The sequence below is a fragment of the Alligator mississippiensis genome, chromosome 1, assembly GCF_030867095.1.
Source record: "Alligator mississippiensis isolate rAllMis1 chromosome 1, rAllMis1, whole genome shotgun sequence".
NCBI lineage: Eukaryota > Metazoa > Chordata > Crocodylia > Alligatoridae > Alligator > Alligator mississippiensis.
Window position 1 is genome coordinate 11,510,246 of NC_081824.1, and position 17,043 is coordinate 11,527,288.

Consider the following 17,043-nt stretch of genomic DNA (forward strand, 5'->3'; position numbering starts at 1 on the left):
GGTGCCCAGAACTGGATGCAGTACTGCATCCAAGGTTGCATGGAGGGGGAGGATCACCTCCTTGGCGCTGCTCATGATGCATCTGTGGATGCATGACAAGGTGCGGTTAGTCTTACTGACCAAGTCCCCACATTGGTGGCCCATGGTCATCTTGGAATGAATAGTGACTCCAAGATCCTTTTCTGCCTCTGTGCTGACAAGAAGGGAGTTCCCCAGCCTGTAGGTATGCTGCTGGTTCTTCCTCCCCAGGTGCAATACCTTGCTCCATTTTAAGGACTTATGGCATGCGCTGCAAAGTGAGGGGGTGGAGTGGCATTCTTGAGATCTGTACAGATGTGGTGTTGGGAAGTCCCAGGGCACCCAGCTGTGCAGTTCAGATTCCACCCCAAAGGGAACAAGGACACTCTGTAGGTATGTCTACATGAGATGTTAACTGCACATTAATATAAATTAGTTAAGCCCAACTAGCTCAGTTGGTAGAGCATGAGACTCTTAATCTCAGGGTCATAGGTTCAAGCTCAATGTTGGGTGTGTGGTACCTTTCTTCTCTCGTCTTGCTTATTCCTGCCCTTAGAGCAGGGGGCTGGACTTGATGATCTTCCAAGGTCCCATCCAACCCTAATGTCTAAGAAGTCTATGAAATCTAATAACACAATGTAATAGCATGCCAGGTAAAACCTGTGCTAATAACGTACAGTAGTATTAAGCTACTGTGCAGTTAATGTCTATAAAAACCCATGAGCTGGTCCTACTGCACATTGATTTAGTAATTAGTTATGCAAATGCTATACCTAATGAGCAGTAACTACAGCACATTAATGATGCACCCTGTTTATACTATTCCAAAATTAGCCCAATTTCACATGCATGTAACTTGTTCAAATCATGCTAAACATATTTTTCCTTGTTGCTACATAGAGTAGAGAAGAATCAGGGTTCAGAGTAACTATGGAATTATTGCTTCCTTCCTGTGCCTTCCAGATATGTCAGGCTCAGCTTATGAGGCATGAAGGCTTGTGAGCTATTCACATCTCCAGGAACAATGTCCTCTGCCTCAGTTAACAGTTAGTCTGTTCATAGCATCTGATGAAGTATGCTGACACTTAGGAATGTTTCTGACTCTGAACAAGTTAGTCTCCAAGTCTTCCCTGCCATGCCTTCTACCTTCAGCTGATCTGAAGAGTATATTGAATAAAACAAAGGCATAAAATAATTCACTTTCTTTATTAATTTTTTTCACACCTTTGATTCATGTTACCCACTTATCTGTTCTCAGTACTTACATTTCCTTTCTCAGACTTCTCTTATTTTTTAGGTCTATAATATGTTTCCAGCCCTTGGATTTCTCCTGAGGAGTCACAATATTGCTTTTCAAAACAGAGATGAATTTCATACTTTTATAGAAAAGACTTTTGTGGAACACCTCAAAACACTGGACAGAAATGACCAGCGAAGTTTCGTTGACGCTTTCCTTGTAAAACAGCAAGAGGTAACAGAGTCTCTACCATTTCTTCAGACTTGCATGTTTCCATCTCATATCTTGCAGCTAAAAACATATTTCTGTGGAAGTCTGACTTTGGTAAAATAGGTACCTAAGAAATTTGCCAAGTTATTCAAAGAGCCTGTGGCTCTTAGCCCTTTTTGAATCAAGGAATTTCCCAAAAATTAGGGTCCAATGTGTTGTTCAGGTTACAACGATACATTTAGACTTCCTCTGTGCCGAGTTCCCAGTAACAGTTCAGGCTGTCTCAGATAATTCCCAGTTACCTTTTTCAAAGACATAGAAATCTTTAAATCAATAGCCTCTGCCCACATGTGTCTTGCAATTGCCTTTGTTTTAGGAGATAACAGGTGTCAGTGTATGGAATGTAGGCTGTTGGTATGAAAGAGATATGATCCTGTAAACTATCATAATAGAGTTTTTCCAGCTCTCTGAAATTAAGGACCTAAATGAAATTCAAATCACAACAATATGATTCATATACTTGAGAAATTACAACACAATCTTGCAATGAGATTTGCATGGGTTAACACATTTCCCTCCTGACTTCAGTGGCTCAGAGACCCACATGTCAAATTCTCCTTGAAGTTGCACCATTTTCTCTCATTAGTGTATTGTCTACAAGATAATTGCAGTGTTCTGAATAATTATAATAATAATGATAATGATGATGATGATGATGTTATTTCAACATATTTGACAAATGACCATCCAAAAATGTTACCTGATGGACCAATCTCATAAGATTTGGAGTTCTAACTCTCTCGTTTTCTTATGATCAGTTGGACTAGCTGCAATATTTTTCTGTTATTTTTGTTACACTCATGAATCTCAGTCATGGCACTGCACAAAAAGATAATCTTGATTCCAATGAATGTATAATTTAAGTATAAAATAGGAGACAACTAACAGACAGAGAACAGAAAACACTGAAATTATCTATGTAGCCATTGTGCCTGCCTAAGCTCAAGCAACTGCTCCCGAGCTGCTCAGAGCTGGGTGATCCTGGCTCACGCCTGCTCTTCCTCTGGCACTTGCACTCACCATGTGCTGCCTCCTAAGGGAGGCCCCTGATACTCACCTGCCACGTCTTGCTCTTCAGTTCAGATGTGAGAGGTTCCTGTCTGTCTTGGACTTGCTTGGAGGTGTCGCATGTGGACATCCTTGGGGTTCCACCTCCGCTACGCCCCTTCCATATGCCAACCAGATGGTCTTGGCTATACACTTGATAGTTTGAGCTCTCTCGGACACCAGTGTGTGTGTGTTGTCACCCCGATCAGTCCTTTAATGAATTTTAGTCCTCTAACGGATTTAAATAAAGCAACTGGATGCACACTGGTCACATGTCAGCCAACCTTCCTGCTGTGTTCTGCCTGTAAAATGCTCAGTAGACACAGGAAAACAGTCTTCCTCCTTACAGCCATATTTCTTGGGTCAGACAGGCAATCCAGTCTGGCTGACCAGGTCCTCCACCCCAGAGTCCCCCTGAGGTGTTCCTGGTCCCCCAGCCCTTGCAGTAATATCACTAAACATGGCCTCAGTCTCTGGTTCGAGGAGTAATACAAAAATCACAACAACAACAAAACTGAAAAGAAGAATCAGGGAGGTAGAGATCTCTCCTCCCTACCCATGTGTCCCAGCACATTGCTGTCGCGTTAGTCCTTCAGTGTCCTTCCCTTGTGCAGTGCCTGGTGTCACTCCTGATGGAGGCAGGCTCCTCTTTGAGACTGTATCCTGGCTTGAAGTACAGCTGGGTGTGCCGGCCAGGAGCATACAGCTTCCTCCAGGCTGTTCCCAGCAGATGGCTTTTGAAGCTGACTGCTGGTGTTGATTGATGATGTCATCCCATGCCACCCCCACCTCACTGATAAGTGGTGATGAACTGCGTGGGTGGCTTCACCTGTGGTTCCCCACTTCTTGCCACCATGTCTGTACCAGGTAAGTTTTTCTGGGTAGCAGGAGTTTTGGAGCTGTTTCCTTGGAACCACCAGGTTTTCCCACTGCTGCTCTGCCTGTGAAAAAGTGGTCTGCACTCCATTTTTCTCGTTACCCTGCAACTACCATAATGGGCAAGACTCTCAGCCTATCAGCTGCCTGATCTGCCCACATTTTTTTGTAGACATAACAATAAAAGGTGAGTTTCAAGGACAGATTTGAGGGAAGCAATGATTCCTCTCTGTGGATGTGTTTTTGGAGAAGCCCAAATGTTTTTGGAGCAAGTTGTCAGTAGAGGTTTGCCATCATGGCCATTCAGAGATGTTAGTCAACTGCTAAAAACTGAATTCATGATGTATTGTAACATTCCCTAATCACATAAATGGCTACTAGATGTTCTGCTTCTAGGCAAGCTGTTTTTTTATAAAATCTTATGCCCCGTATTCCTCTATAAGGTGCCACTCTGTCCTGCCTTCTGCTGTTGAGTTGGACAGAGCAGGCATTCCTCCACCCATCTCACCTGCAGCGGATTAGCGAGCAGGAGTTCTTAGAATGCACCCACTCATTAAAACTTCACAAAAAAATAACAAGTTGAAGTGGTACTAGAGGCCTTTTCCCAATAGTCTAATGATTAGAGTATGCACAGTGGATGCAGGAGATGTGGTATCACATTCTTCGTCTGTCTGAGGAGACTTGAGCAAGCATTCCTGATTTCTTAACAGCATACCCTAACTGCTAGGCTAGGGACAGACATTCAAACATCCTGAGCCTGAATTGATTCAATCCTTGCAGGTTAATCTAACCTGGTTAGGCTGAACCAGTTTGCAACTGCACAGACATCCCCTCTGAACTGAAGAAATCCAGGAACATGCCTGCAGTGTCTTAGGCTAGAAGCCACGAAATGCTAAAGGAGCCCTCCCTCCATTCCACAGTGCTGAACTGAGGAGGGTATGGCCAGGCACGAGCAGCAGGCTCTGATTAGGGAGGGGTTCCCACCCCCCCCACCTCCCACTGCTCCTGACCAGTGAGGGAGCCAACAGGGAGTTAATAGCAGAGCATTTAGCACCCCGTCAAGAAAACAAAAGTCTCTCTCATTAGTTCAAGCTCTTCTTAAACAACTTTTTTTCCAAGAGAGGAGCATAGGAACATTACCAACTGACCTTTTGATTAGCTCCAAAAAGCCCTAAGAAGATACTTTTCTGTCTGCCTTTTCCTGTCTGCCTTACACAGACACCTCTCAGCAGTAGCTACCACATGCTAGCTATGGTCCATGCTATGGGAGAGGGGAGGAGAGGATCCCTGCTTGAGCAGGGGTGGGTGGGCAGGAGGAAGCCAGGCAGATGCCACTGTGCCTGCAGTCTCTATTGGAGTTCCAGCCAGGGAGCAGAAGGGCGGGGCCAGCCCTGCTCTGGAACAGACAGCACAGCCCAGGACTGCAAAGTATCTGGGATGCTGGGGGACTCTGGTTTAACTTAAACCAGGAGTGGGTCTGGGACAGACATTACTTAAACCAGTATGACCCTAATTAGTTAAGTCTGGTACTACATTCAATCAGGTTTATCTCAAACCAGTTTCAGCCATTTTTATTACAAGCGATAAAATATGATATTTAGATCCTTTTATGGCTTCTCCATCACAATGCTAGGGCACAGTGATTTATGTGCACTGAATTTCTGTTCTGTTACAGGTTTAAACCATTTTCTGATCACTTAAACTGGTGTATGTATAATGCCTGTCCCCAGCCCTAAAGAGTACAGCATAGTCTAAGATAGGGCTCTTACACTCTCTTCATGTGAAGGTCCTCTCGCCATTAATGAGAACATCCATATGTTAAAGCAAAGCACGTTTATATGTTTTTAACTAGACTAAGGTCAGGATGTTCAGAGCTTTGCCAACTGAGCTTAAGTAGACCAAATAAAAGTGTCTTTTCTGGGGCATCTGCACAAAGCCTTCTTGGTTCTCTATCACACACTTATACTATAGACTTTATTTAATAAATGTTTCTTAGTTCAACTTCCAATGGGAGACCTTTGAGTTTTAATCTTTATTCCCCCCACACCATCCTCTCTTCCAGGAAAAAAGTGACACCAATGGTTATTTCCACAATGAGAATCTAAAAACCCTTGTAGGTGATTTGTTTTTTGCTGGCACAGAAACCACTTCCAACACGCTGTGCTGGGCCTTTCTACTAATGATAAAGTATCCCCACATTCAACGTAAGTGGTTTTTGTAGGATTAATGATTGTGGTCTGCATACATAAGGTGGGACTAGGGGACCCTAATCTAAGGTAGCAGCTGCTACAGCCTGAGCTAAGATAGCCAGGCTGCCTAGAGAGCTGAACAGTTCCCCATAAGCATATAAGTAAATGCTTATAAGCTGGTGTTATCTAAAATATATAAGCTAATGGTGCAAAGCTTCTATTTATATGTGCTTAACATTGTCTTATATTTTCTAATTTCTTTAATCTAGATTCAGATATCTAGTACATTTTTGGAAATCTGGAGATGTTGTGTTCTTGTCAAAGCAAATTTTTTCATCTTGCACTAGAAATGTGCAGGTGAAACTGGCACAGGAGGTTGAGACAGGAATCTTCCCCACAAAGGAAGACAAGCATATTTGAATTAAAATCTCTCAGCACAGGTCACAATATTCTAAGCCTCCATTATCTTAATAATTATAGAGTTGGCTGATCCAGTGGCCTGATCCCAAGACTGAAAACCTGGAACTCCTGAACTATAAATTTGACTGTTTCCCACTCTGCCCCTAATCAAGATATTTTCCTCCCTTGCCTACATTTATCATGCATAAAAATAATACTTCCTGTTCATGGCAAGAGAGTGCAGCAGTGTTTTTAGACATTGTTTATAAGTGGCAAGAAAGCCTAAAGTAGAACCAAATGAAAGAAGATTCATTTCACATAGAATTGGAACCATTCAATAAAAGGCTTTCTTTCCATGTCAGACCCAATATCACATTTTCAAAATCCTCCATAAAATAAAATTAATGGGGGGATAGGGATGATCAAAACATTTATCAAAACAAAACAAAATCAAAACAATTCTTTTTAAATTTGAATTTGAATGCAACATCATATTACCAGAGAGTACTAAGCATTACAAACACTCAGACAAAATGACATTTCAATCAAAAAATTGGAAATGTACTGCTACAAAGGCATTACTATTTCCAATAAAATAGATTCTTATTAAAAATAATAAGTAATTGGGGTTTATCTTTTCAACTAAACAAAGTATCTAATTTAAATTTTGTCTTTTCTGTATTTCATGATAATAAGGAAAAATGCAAAATAACATAATGTTAACATAAAAACCATAAGATTGAAATGATGTGTATCAATTTTTTCCTGGTTTTGTTCTAAAATACAATTTTACATTAATTACAGTTTGTGAACTATTATGATTTTGACAGAACTGCATATTATAGAGTACTATAATAATAATATTGCTCTGCATAATATAAAATACCATAAAAGTCTCTCTGTCCTGCTCATGCTTAATTACTGAATGTTATTATGTGGGAAATTAATAAAGTGACTAGGTTACATGTGTTTTTTTCAGAAACTCTCCATTTGGCTTTGATAGTCCTGAGCAAATGTAATAAGGTCCAATATTGGAGGTATCCCATTATTTCTGGAAAGAGAAATTTCTGAAAGCTTATTGTATCATTATAACTTGTAATTCTGTGTATTTCATATTGGAAACATAAAACAGTTCTCAGGAATCAGTGAGTGCTGCTCTCCTTTTTTTATTTTTATATCTTGTTTTACAGAAAAAGTCCAGGACGAGATTAAGAGAGTTCTAGGATCAAATCTACCACGCATCGAACACCGAACTAAAATGCCCTACACAGATGCAGTTGTCCATGAAATTCAGAGATTTGCTAATATCCTACCAATGAGTGTGCCCCGTGTGACTACCGTAGATGTCACTCTCAAAGGCTACTTCATTCCAAAGGTAATCTGGTTGCAACACTGCCTTCCTTCTGTTTTGTTTTTGACATTTCCCCTTTACGCTCCTTTCACATTTAGTTGCTATTAAATCAAACTAGATTGGAAAACCACCACAATATTTGCAATTTCATCAATATCTACTGCAGCACTTTTCATTGCCTGTTACCATCAGGGTTGCCCAGTGTCTGTATATTTACAGCCACTCCATTTTTTTTAAATGCTAAAAACACCTGTCAATAATTTTTTTTAAAAAAAGAGTCATCCATAAAGAACAAAGCAACTAGAGCTTGATTGAAGCTCTGTCCTTGGGAAGAAGATGGAAACAATGTTGAAGGGCAAACAGAGCACAGCAATGTATGTCTGAGTGAAAGCACAGCACCCTGCCTGGAGCTCTTTTCAGGGCTTTCAGTAGCTCCCTAGTGTCCCATCCAGCCAGGTGCTCCCACTGCAGCTGTGTCTTGTCTTCTTGTAACACTGCTAAGTCGCAAATAGGCAAATAGTATTTCCTTGGGGTCTGTGCCAGGACAGGGGAAGAAGAGGCATCAGAGGTTAGACTACAGGGTGGGCTGTGGAGCAGCATAGTGTGGGGTGCAGTCCGGGTGTATCAGGGTATGGGATAAGTAGTTGACCCCGGGGGGGGGGGGGGGCAGCACAGTGTAAACGGGGAGTGGGCAATTATTTCAGCTAGACTTCTGCTTAATGAGTTTTGGTAAACTGTTGAGGGCTGAATGGATAGCCCTGCCCCTTGACAGGACCCCCATCCCCTGGTCACCATCTTGGACCAGAACTCCTGCCCCTAACCTCTGACCTTTGCCACCAGAAGTCCTTCTCCTTGCCCCAGAAGTATTCCTTTTAGGAGGAGGCAGTTGCCATCTGAACCAGAAGAAAACAAATCATATACTAAAAGTCAAACATCTACTATAACATATTTTCAGGTTATTTCAAAAAAAGATGTGTCACAATTTGTGTTTGTGTAGTGTATATATAGGTAACTGCATAACAGGTCAAAAACAAAGTATTACTCTTGTATTTTGGGTGTGGTGGGGTGTAAGATGTAGTTCGGGGGGGTGTATATGTGGGGGGTTGTGGGGGCAGGGTGTGCATATGTGGGGTTTGTGGGGTATGAGGGAGGAGGGGGGTTGGGGGAACTCCCGACATGCTCCCTCCATGGGGCACAGCTCCCGCCACTGGCAGCCTCAGCAGGCACTCAGGGCTCTTGGAGCCCACGCAGGTGCTGCCACCCGGCAGCATGTGGCTCTGAGCAGAGCTGTACATGGTGACAAGAAGTGTAGCCAGGATGACCCATCTCTATTGCACAGGGCTCCATGAGTCACATGTGCAGCTCCCAGCACTTGCACTCTACCAGGAGAAGCCCCACTCATTGGAGCCAACTGCTACCATGGAAGCAGGAGGCAGGTCTCCTCACCACTTCTGGCCGAGTCCCAGCATGGCGGGGAAGGCAGCCAGCTCCATCATGCAGGGCTTTCCTTGGTGGCACATGAGTGCCAGCAGCTGCACATGCACCGTGCAGAGCCCTGCATGATAGAGGCCAGCCAGCCTTGCTGAGCTCCTTGTTGCCATGTGCTGTTGCCATGTGCAGTGCTGTCCAGAGCCACACGCCACCAGGCACCAGAGCCACAAGCACCCCAAGTACCCATCGCCTGCTGCTGCCACTGCCACTGCCACCAGCAGCAGGGTCTGTGCGCCATGGCAGGTAGTGTGTGGGGGGGTCTCCACACCCTCCCACCCTCCCTCACACTCACACTCTGCCCATCCGAGCTCCGCACTCCCACAACCCCTGGACCTGCATGACATGGCATGGAGCTAGCCTGGCCCATCCCAGCACACACAGTTCCTGCTCCATGGCCAGGACCCACATGGCTGGTGGCATACTAGAGGAGCTGTGGGAAGTTGCACGCCAGTGGGCTGGCTCCATGCCTCCACGTGGTGCTCCTGGCACTATAGCTGGGAGCAGAACATGGAGGCACATAGTCCTGCAAGCCCCACAGAGTGGGTCATTCACCGGAGGTCTCCACCCCCATCCACCTGTCTCCTCTATGCTGCTCTGCCCCCCACCCTCAGATGGAGGAAGGTCTGGGGAACAGCCACAGGGTTGCCAGGGCAGAAGCCTCTGCTACGGAGAAGCTTCTGGTCTCCAGAAGCTGCCAGGGGCAGGGCAGGGTGAGGTGAGGCCAGGCAGGTCAGGTTGGGGTTAGGTTGATCATACAGCAACCAGAGCCCAAGCTGCTTACTGCTGCAGTTGGCGCCTCCTACAGCCAGTGGCTCCTGCCTCTGGTGCCTCATTGGCTTTTAGACAGGCAGCCAATGGTAGCTAATAATTGTGTACATTTTAGAGGGGCCCCACAGGCCAGACAGAATGGCCTGGTGGGTGGATCCAGCTGACGGGCCATATTTTGCCAACCCCTGGTGTAAAACCATCACTGTATTCAAGCAGGGTTGCCATGGTTACCAACCCAACAGCTTTTTTTTTTCTTCTTTTTTTTTACTGACAATCTTTAACCTTACTGATAACCAGTCATTTTAGGTGCCAAATTTGAACCCAGCCCATGTTTAAGGTCTGGCAGAAGGGGAGTATTCAGTATGTAAAACATGCCAGTTGAAAAGTTTGGAGAGAGTCAGTAAAAATATGCCTTTGTTTGGTAATGCTGATTGCCATAAATAAAATTAAGGGGCTATATTCCCCCATGTAATAATTCCACAAATTTGATTTTCAGGGAACCCACATCATCCCCTTACTGTCCTCTGTGCTGCAAGACAAGTCTCAGTGGAAGAAGCCAAACGATTTCTATCCTGAGAATTTTCTGGACTCTGAAGGAAAATTTGTGAAGAAGGAGGCCTTCATGCCTTTTGCAGCAGGTACCTTCCATCTTATATATAGAGAAAGATAGGTAAGATGTAGTAGTTTATAACACTTAAAAAGTTGTTCTTTCCATTTTAAGCCAAATATCCTTTCACAGTCCTTTATGTGGATGAGTTCTCTCCATTGTGGAATTAATATTCCTCCATTGATGTAAGGTGTTGTGGTGGCAGAGTGGTTAAGGCAGTTTGCTACAAATCCAGAAGTACAAGCACATACCCCACTATGGTCTTCTACCACTGGCCCACTCCTCTAACCAAGCAAATGGGAACTTAGTTGTTTGGGGTGGGGAGTCAGAGAAGTGTGGTGCTGGCTGCAGCCCTCTCTCATATGCTCTTTGGGTGTGTCTACGTGTGCAAATGCTGTGGGGTGGATTTACTCTAGAGTAAATTACTCTAGAGTAAACCCACCCTGGACAAGCATTTACATGTGCAGGGACGTGGGAGCAGATTTACTGCTCCTGGCAGCAGTCTGCACTGGCCCGCTCTGGCCCTGCACCAGCCCCCTGCAGCAGCCAGGGAGAGCTCCCCTGGGTGTTAGCCCAGGGGCTGGGAGGGAGCACAGGTCCAGGAGACAGTTGTCTCCTGGTGGAGGTTGGGAGATTGCTCCCTTCCCCCGGGAGCTGCAGGCAGAGCCCAAACAGGGATAATATTCCTGGCCCCAGGGGGCTCACTGCTAGCTACACCACCAGCAGATTGGGGCAGGGGGCTGGGACCTGCCCCTCCCCTGAAGTTCTTTGGGGCAGAGGCAGGTCCCAGCCAGCTCCAGGCTCCATGGGAACGAGGTTCAATTGGTGGGTACCTGATGAGGCCACATAATAAGTCAACTTAAAAGGTGAAAATACTTTAAATCACAGCAGCTTGCTTGTTTAGTGGAGTTTCTCAGAATCACAGGGCATTCGTTGATCTGCTGTACTCATCTTCTTGGGGAATTTTATGTTGATTTTGACTGAGGCCAGACAAAATAGATTACTAGTATTTGCAGATATTCTGCAAGTAGATTCATGTTGTCACCATGGACATGTTTCCTTTTTTTTTTTTTTTTTTTTTTTTGAAGTTTCTATTGGATTATTTGTTGAAATGTTTAATTTAGAAAGTCTGATTTTCTGATTTTCTTGTATCAAGTCAAATATTTGATTTTGGAAATTCAGTTTAAAAAGTATTTACATTCTGACCAATCAAGTGAATGAAAAACACATCCCATCCAGGTCAAAAGCTAAAAATAAAAGAACAATAACAACAACCATCTGAATATTTTAACATTTAAACAGAAAAAAAAAAAACCAAGTTTTTGATTGAGAAACAAAAAGTTTCAGAAATTCAACCCTCCTTTCCCTATAAATTCTGTCAGAAAATAAATGCTAGTCAAACAAACGTGGTTAAAGCAAAACAACATAAAAACTATAGCTGCATCATCGCTGTTCTGAAAGACAAATGTCCTCTCTTTTACCTACTTCTAATATAATTCATTTCCTTTCTTACTAAGCAGGGCACCTTGGGCAGATACCCTGCTCTCGGTTCCATCCCTTAAGTCAGGCGGGTCAAACTCAAATCATGAAGCCATAGCAGTAAAATCCATGAACCTGTCCATGCTTCCTCCAAGAGCTGTTTGAAGTGTCAAAGGCTGGGAGCTCTGACTCGGATAATATTCACTATTGTTACTGCAATATTCATCACATGGCCTTTGGCCAGAATGCAAATGAAAAGCACCAAGCTCCTGGCCGCTGTAAGCAAGTCACCCCTTGCTTCCAAACCAGTATTTTCTTCTGAACTTTGCACTTGCGTTTCACCACCAATCCTGCCTCCCTTCCCGCTATGGAGTGAACCCTATCTGTTGCAACCCTCACTGTCCTTTTCCAGTCCACACCAAAGTTGTCCAAAGCCTGGGTCAGGCTGTTGAAAATGTCTTCTCCTGAATGAAGGTCAAGATGATCCCCAGTGAGGTTGTCTTTGACTGGCACAAACTCCTCTGTGACATTCAGATCTTGATCCAGATCTGGAACAAACACAGCTCACAAAGAAATGTCACAATCCTTTCTGCTTTCATCAATTGCTATTGAAAAGTTAAAAGCAAATGCATTTGCCTTGTTCTGGAGTTGGTTTTGCAAATTATCAGAGAAGTCACAGATTCTGTCACCTACTGTTTCTTGAGAGGCTGATATATTCACAAGCTTGCAGCTCTCTGAGCACACTCTGTTTTCATCACACATTTCTACTAGAGCTGTGCCACGGCTTTGAGGAAGATTTCTTTTTTGCTTTTTATGCTTTCATAACCACTGTTCGAGTTTACTTACTTTGTCTTCACATCGTCTTGATAAACTTGCTGTGCTTCATGCCGTGGCGGGACTCATAATGTCTCTGCCCGGGGAGCTCTTTAAAAGCAGCCACAGCTTACTTACAAGCCAAGCCAAATACACAGGTTTTCCATTTGTTTCCACAAAGAATTAATAAGATCCTACATTTTATTGGACAGGCAAGGATTTCTGGGGGTGTTGTCTTTTACTGGTCCAACTTTTAGGTCTGTGTGAAGCTTCGGGTGCTGATTCAATTCAGAGGGGATTTGGCCCGATTCGGTGGCCGAATCTCTGAATCAAATCAGGGGATCAATTAAAAGGTCTGAATTGATTCAAAGGTCTCTGAATCAATTTGAAAAGATGCCGAGAGCTTTGGCGATTCGGGCAGTCCCCACCGGCTGGAGCAGGGAGCTGGACCCGGACTCCATGTTGATAAGTAGGGGGCAGAGGAGGGAAGGCTAGAGGAGAAGGAAATGGACCATGGGGGACCCCCACCAGACCCCATCCCCTGCCTGCTCCTGCAGCCCTCCTGAGCACCCGACAATGCCCAATCACTGCCCCAGCCCCACCCACCCCCCCGCCAATGGCTGCCCCACCTGGCCCCAGCTCCCGGTTGTTTAGAAAAAAGCCCGCATTCATCAGGTGTTGCCAGGCAGGGGGGAAATCCCAACTTCCCCCTGCTGCCCCACACTGTGTGGGGGGCTCTTCCATGAGCCCCCTGACCCCTACCTGCTCTCCCAGCCCCCCCAGGACTGCCCTGCCCGCCCCAGCTCCCGACCCTTTAAAAAAAACCCAAACAAACCTGAACTCACTGGCTCCTGCAGCAGCCTTGGAGCTTCTGGGGGCTAATGGCAGAGCCCCCCATGCAGCTTGAGACAGTGGGGGCAGTGGGGATCATCCTCGCCACCTGGCAGGAGCCGGTGAGTTGGGGCTTTTTTGTTGCTGTTTTTTTAAAGGGCCAGGAGCTGGGGCAGGCAGGGCAGCCATGGGGCGGGGGGGTGAGAGAGTGGGCAAGGGTTGGAGGGCTCGTGGCAGAGCCCTCCTTGCCACATGGAACGGGGGGGGCAGTGGGGGTCACCCCCCCCCTCTTTCCTGGCAGCAGCCGGTGAGTGCCAGCTTTTTTTTTTTCAAAGAGCCAGGAGCTGGAGCCGGGTGGGACAGCCATTGAGAGCGGGTCAGGGATGGAGCCTGTGTAATTTGGAGATTCAGTTGATTCAGCAGCAGCCGAACCTCTGAATCAGATTCAGCCAAATTGATTCAGGACAGTGCTTCAAATCACCCAATCGAATTGCTGTCCCCCGAATTGACCGAAACCAAAATGAATACCAGCTACTTTGCACAGGCCTACCAACTGTGTAGTCGGGATAAAGTTAGAGAAGCTTTCAAATGCGAGACATTCTTCCTCCAGTTTCCATTTTTCTTGAAAGAGATGGAACTCTGTCTTCTTCAAAGACATGGTATCTGACGTAGTATTTTGTGTTACAGATAACACAAAAATACAAGACGTAACACTTGCCACACTTACTTATTATGCAACAGGTGAATAGTAACATTGTTACAAATATGGGTATAAGTCTTCTAAATAACACCACTACTGTTGGGTTTTCAAACGTTTATCCATTCCAGCTGTTGTGCTTATACAGTGTCTCCTCATCTACACACAACTCTTTGCTTGTGACTGTTTCTTATAAAAAAAACAACTCGGTGCAACCGAGGTGTAACTGGCCAGAACTGCGCCCAGGGCAGTCCTTCATCTCCACTGCCCCACCTCCTTTATCTTCCTTCCAGATCTCTGGCTCTGGAGACTCTGGCAGTGGGTGACATCCCAGAAGCTGGGAGCTTTGTTGTTGAAGGAAGATGTCACCTCATTTTTTCCTGCTGACACTTATATTAAGGAGCCAGAAAATTCACCAATTTTCAGAGGCAAAAACATGCGGTGACATTTTCCCCCAGCAGCAAACAAGACACTTTCCAGAACTAAATTTCTGAGAATGCCCTTTGCTCACTTGGATACACCCCTATGCTGCCACTGCTGCTTTGCTGCCAGAGCTGGAGCCAAAAGGTGCAGAAGGACGGGGAGCATGGGATGTCTGTTCCTGTTGGGCAGCCCCACCACAGGCAGAGCCCAGGGCTCACATGCTTGCCCACTTGTACAATTTGCACCACTTCTATATCATGCTTGAGTATTTCTCAAAATGTCCCACACATCCCAGTGCTCTTCCTTCCATAAAGATTTGTTCACATTACCATGAATTCCCTGGGGGGGGCAGGTTCCCCCTGATTCTGGTTTGACTTTCAGCTCTAGCTTTTGACTCTTCATCCTGGTTCTGTTAGAAAGAAACAGAATAGTTGAGGATAGGAAAGGGACAGAGACAGGAGGGCTACAACAAAGACAAGCCATGCCCATTGGGCAGTACTAGCACAAAACAAAAGGAGGAGGTGGAAGCTGAGAAGAGAGAAAGAAAAATGGAGACAAAACTGGGCACACACTGGGGGTGATCTAAGTAACCTTGGTCTAGTTCACTAGAGAACACTATCATGTTTTACACTACTAAGGTGAATGAAGCTATCTGCAACTCTTCTTCAACACTGAGCTCAGGGAGAGTCTAACAATCTCAAGAGGGAACTGCAGGAAAAAAAAGATGATGCGCTGGATGACCCACCTCCCTGGGCTGTATATCTGGCTGTATGTTTGAGACCTGTATCTTAAAGGAAGGAAGGTCCATCCACCACTAACACCCCAATTGATTCCTACAGTTTAGCACACTAGTTACTGTAGTCAGTGGCACACAAAGGAGTGATGTGGCCAGCACCAGATTGAACCACCTTTAACTTACCCAGCCAAATTGACCACGTAGCTATTTACTGCATAAACTGGGAACAACCTTTATCATGAGTCCAGAGTAGGACTTGAATGAATGCTTCCGGAGCCATAGCAAAACCCCTTAATCTCCTTGATGCCACACTCCCTAGCCATTGAAACATTGCATACATAGATGTCGTTGTACTGAATTAACACAGGTTTTCACTGAGACAAGAAGCTCTCCTGTAGCATTTGTTCCATTTTACAGTTAAATCAACAGCTGCTTTTGAAATGCTCATACTTATCATACCTTTCCTTGCAGGTCGGAGGATGTGTGCAGGCGAAAATCTTGCCAAAATGGAGCTCTTCCTCTTCTTCACAAGACTCCTCCAGAAGTTCACATTCCACCCTGCCCCTGGTGTTTCCAGCTCAGACCTGGATATCACCCCTGCATCTGGGTTTACTACACCCCCAAAGCCCCATCAGATCTGTGTAGTGCCTCTGGCTTAGGGCTTCTAACCTGGTTTCCCTATCTTATCCGTGTATGTCTTCAGGCCTCCCATATAATTGTGCCAATAGAGAGAAATGCAGGCAGCCTTGAGCACACTTTGACCAGTGCTTTGTTACAGCTCTTTCCTGGCTCCCTTTTTGTCAATGCGTAATCCCACTATTCCAGAGGTCTTAGTGGGGTTCCAAAGTTATAACTGTGTTCAGTATTTTCCATTATATTTTAAAGTACCACAGGAATCTCTATGCTTGTGCTTGTCATTAGATTGATAGCTATGGGACACTTGAAAGCAGATAGATAGATAGATAGATAGATAGATAGATAGATAGATAGATAGATAGATAGATAGATAGATAGATAGATAGATAGATAGATAGATAGATATGCATCCATACATACAGGACACAGGGTCAAATTTCTGATGTAGCTTTGGCATAGAAATCCTCCTAAATCTACATCTTGAGAAACCCCCAAAATGCTGACTCTTGTGCCCTCAAAAGTCAATACCCACTGCAGGGATGATTTTCAGCTGGATAGGAAGTGTAATGGATCTGGGTCATAACCTTGCACCCAGCCAGTCCCAATCAACAGAGCAGGGTAAGTCATCTCCAGAACAAGTACCACTGGTAGCAAGACCAAAGCGCAAAGCAGCACCTTGGTCTCAGCAAGGCTGAGTAAGCCATCAGGGCAGCCAGTCCCCAGAGGCAGCGGGCCCTACCTGCTCCAGTCTTTGAATGCCAAGCCCAACCTGTAGGCTCCTTGCCCAGGCAAAGGGGGAAGCTCTTGCTGTAGGCCTGCTGTGTGCTTCCTTGCTGGTTTTCTGGTTCTGACTCTTGGCTCCAAATTTAGCTTCTGATCTGGTAAGACCCTTGTCATTCCCTGATTGTAGTTTGACCTTCAGCTCTAGTTTTTGACTCTTTTGACTCCTGGTTAACTCTTGGCTTACCCTGTCTCCAGCTACAGCTTTTGACCCCAGTGTGCTTTGCTTTGCGTATGATTGCTGAATCCAATTCTGACACCAAACTCCTCCATATCTCCAGCTCCCTGGGGAACTGATCAGGACAACACCAGTGCTTCAGGTGTATAATCATTAGGCAAGACTACCCATGTCCTGCTTTCAAAACTTTCCTCTCTGTCCCTGCTACAAACTTACT

The 17,043-nt window shown here is 45.1% G+C and overlaps 1 protein-coding gene and 1 non-coding gene across 2 annotated transcripts in view; both read left to right on the top strand.

Annotated features, from left to right (window-relative positions):
* The window catches only part of LOC102575599 (cytochrome P450 2K4), a 28,874-nt gene extending 12,742 nt beyond the window's left edge, over positions 1-16,132 (top strand). Inside the window, exons 5-9 of the mRNA XM_019492735.2 lie at positions 1,316-1,489; positions 5,511-5,652; positions 7,227-7,411; positions 10,143-10,284; positions 15,704-16,132. Coding sequence (XP_019348280.2) covers positions 1,316-1,489; positions 5,511-5,652; positions 7,227-7,411; positions 10,143-10,284; positions 15,704-15,891 — 831 coding nt within the window. The 3' untranslated portion in view covers positions 15,892-16,132. The remainder of the gene's footprint in view (positions 1-1,315; positions 1,490-5,510; positions 5,653-7,226; positions 7,412-10,142; positions 10,285-15,703) is intronic.
* TRNAK-CUU (transfer RNA lysine (anticodon CUU)) lies at positions 459-531 on the top strand. Its single transcript has one exon. It is a non-coding gene; the product is annotated as a tRNA-Lys (tRNA).
* Positions 16,133-17,043: the final 911 nt, after the last annotated feature.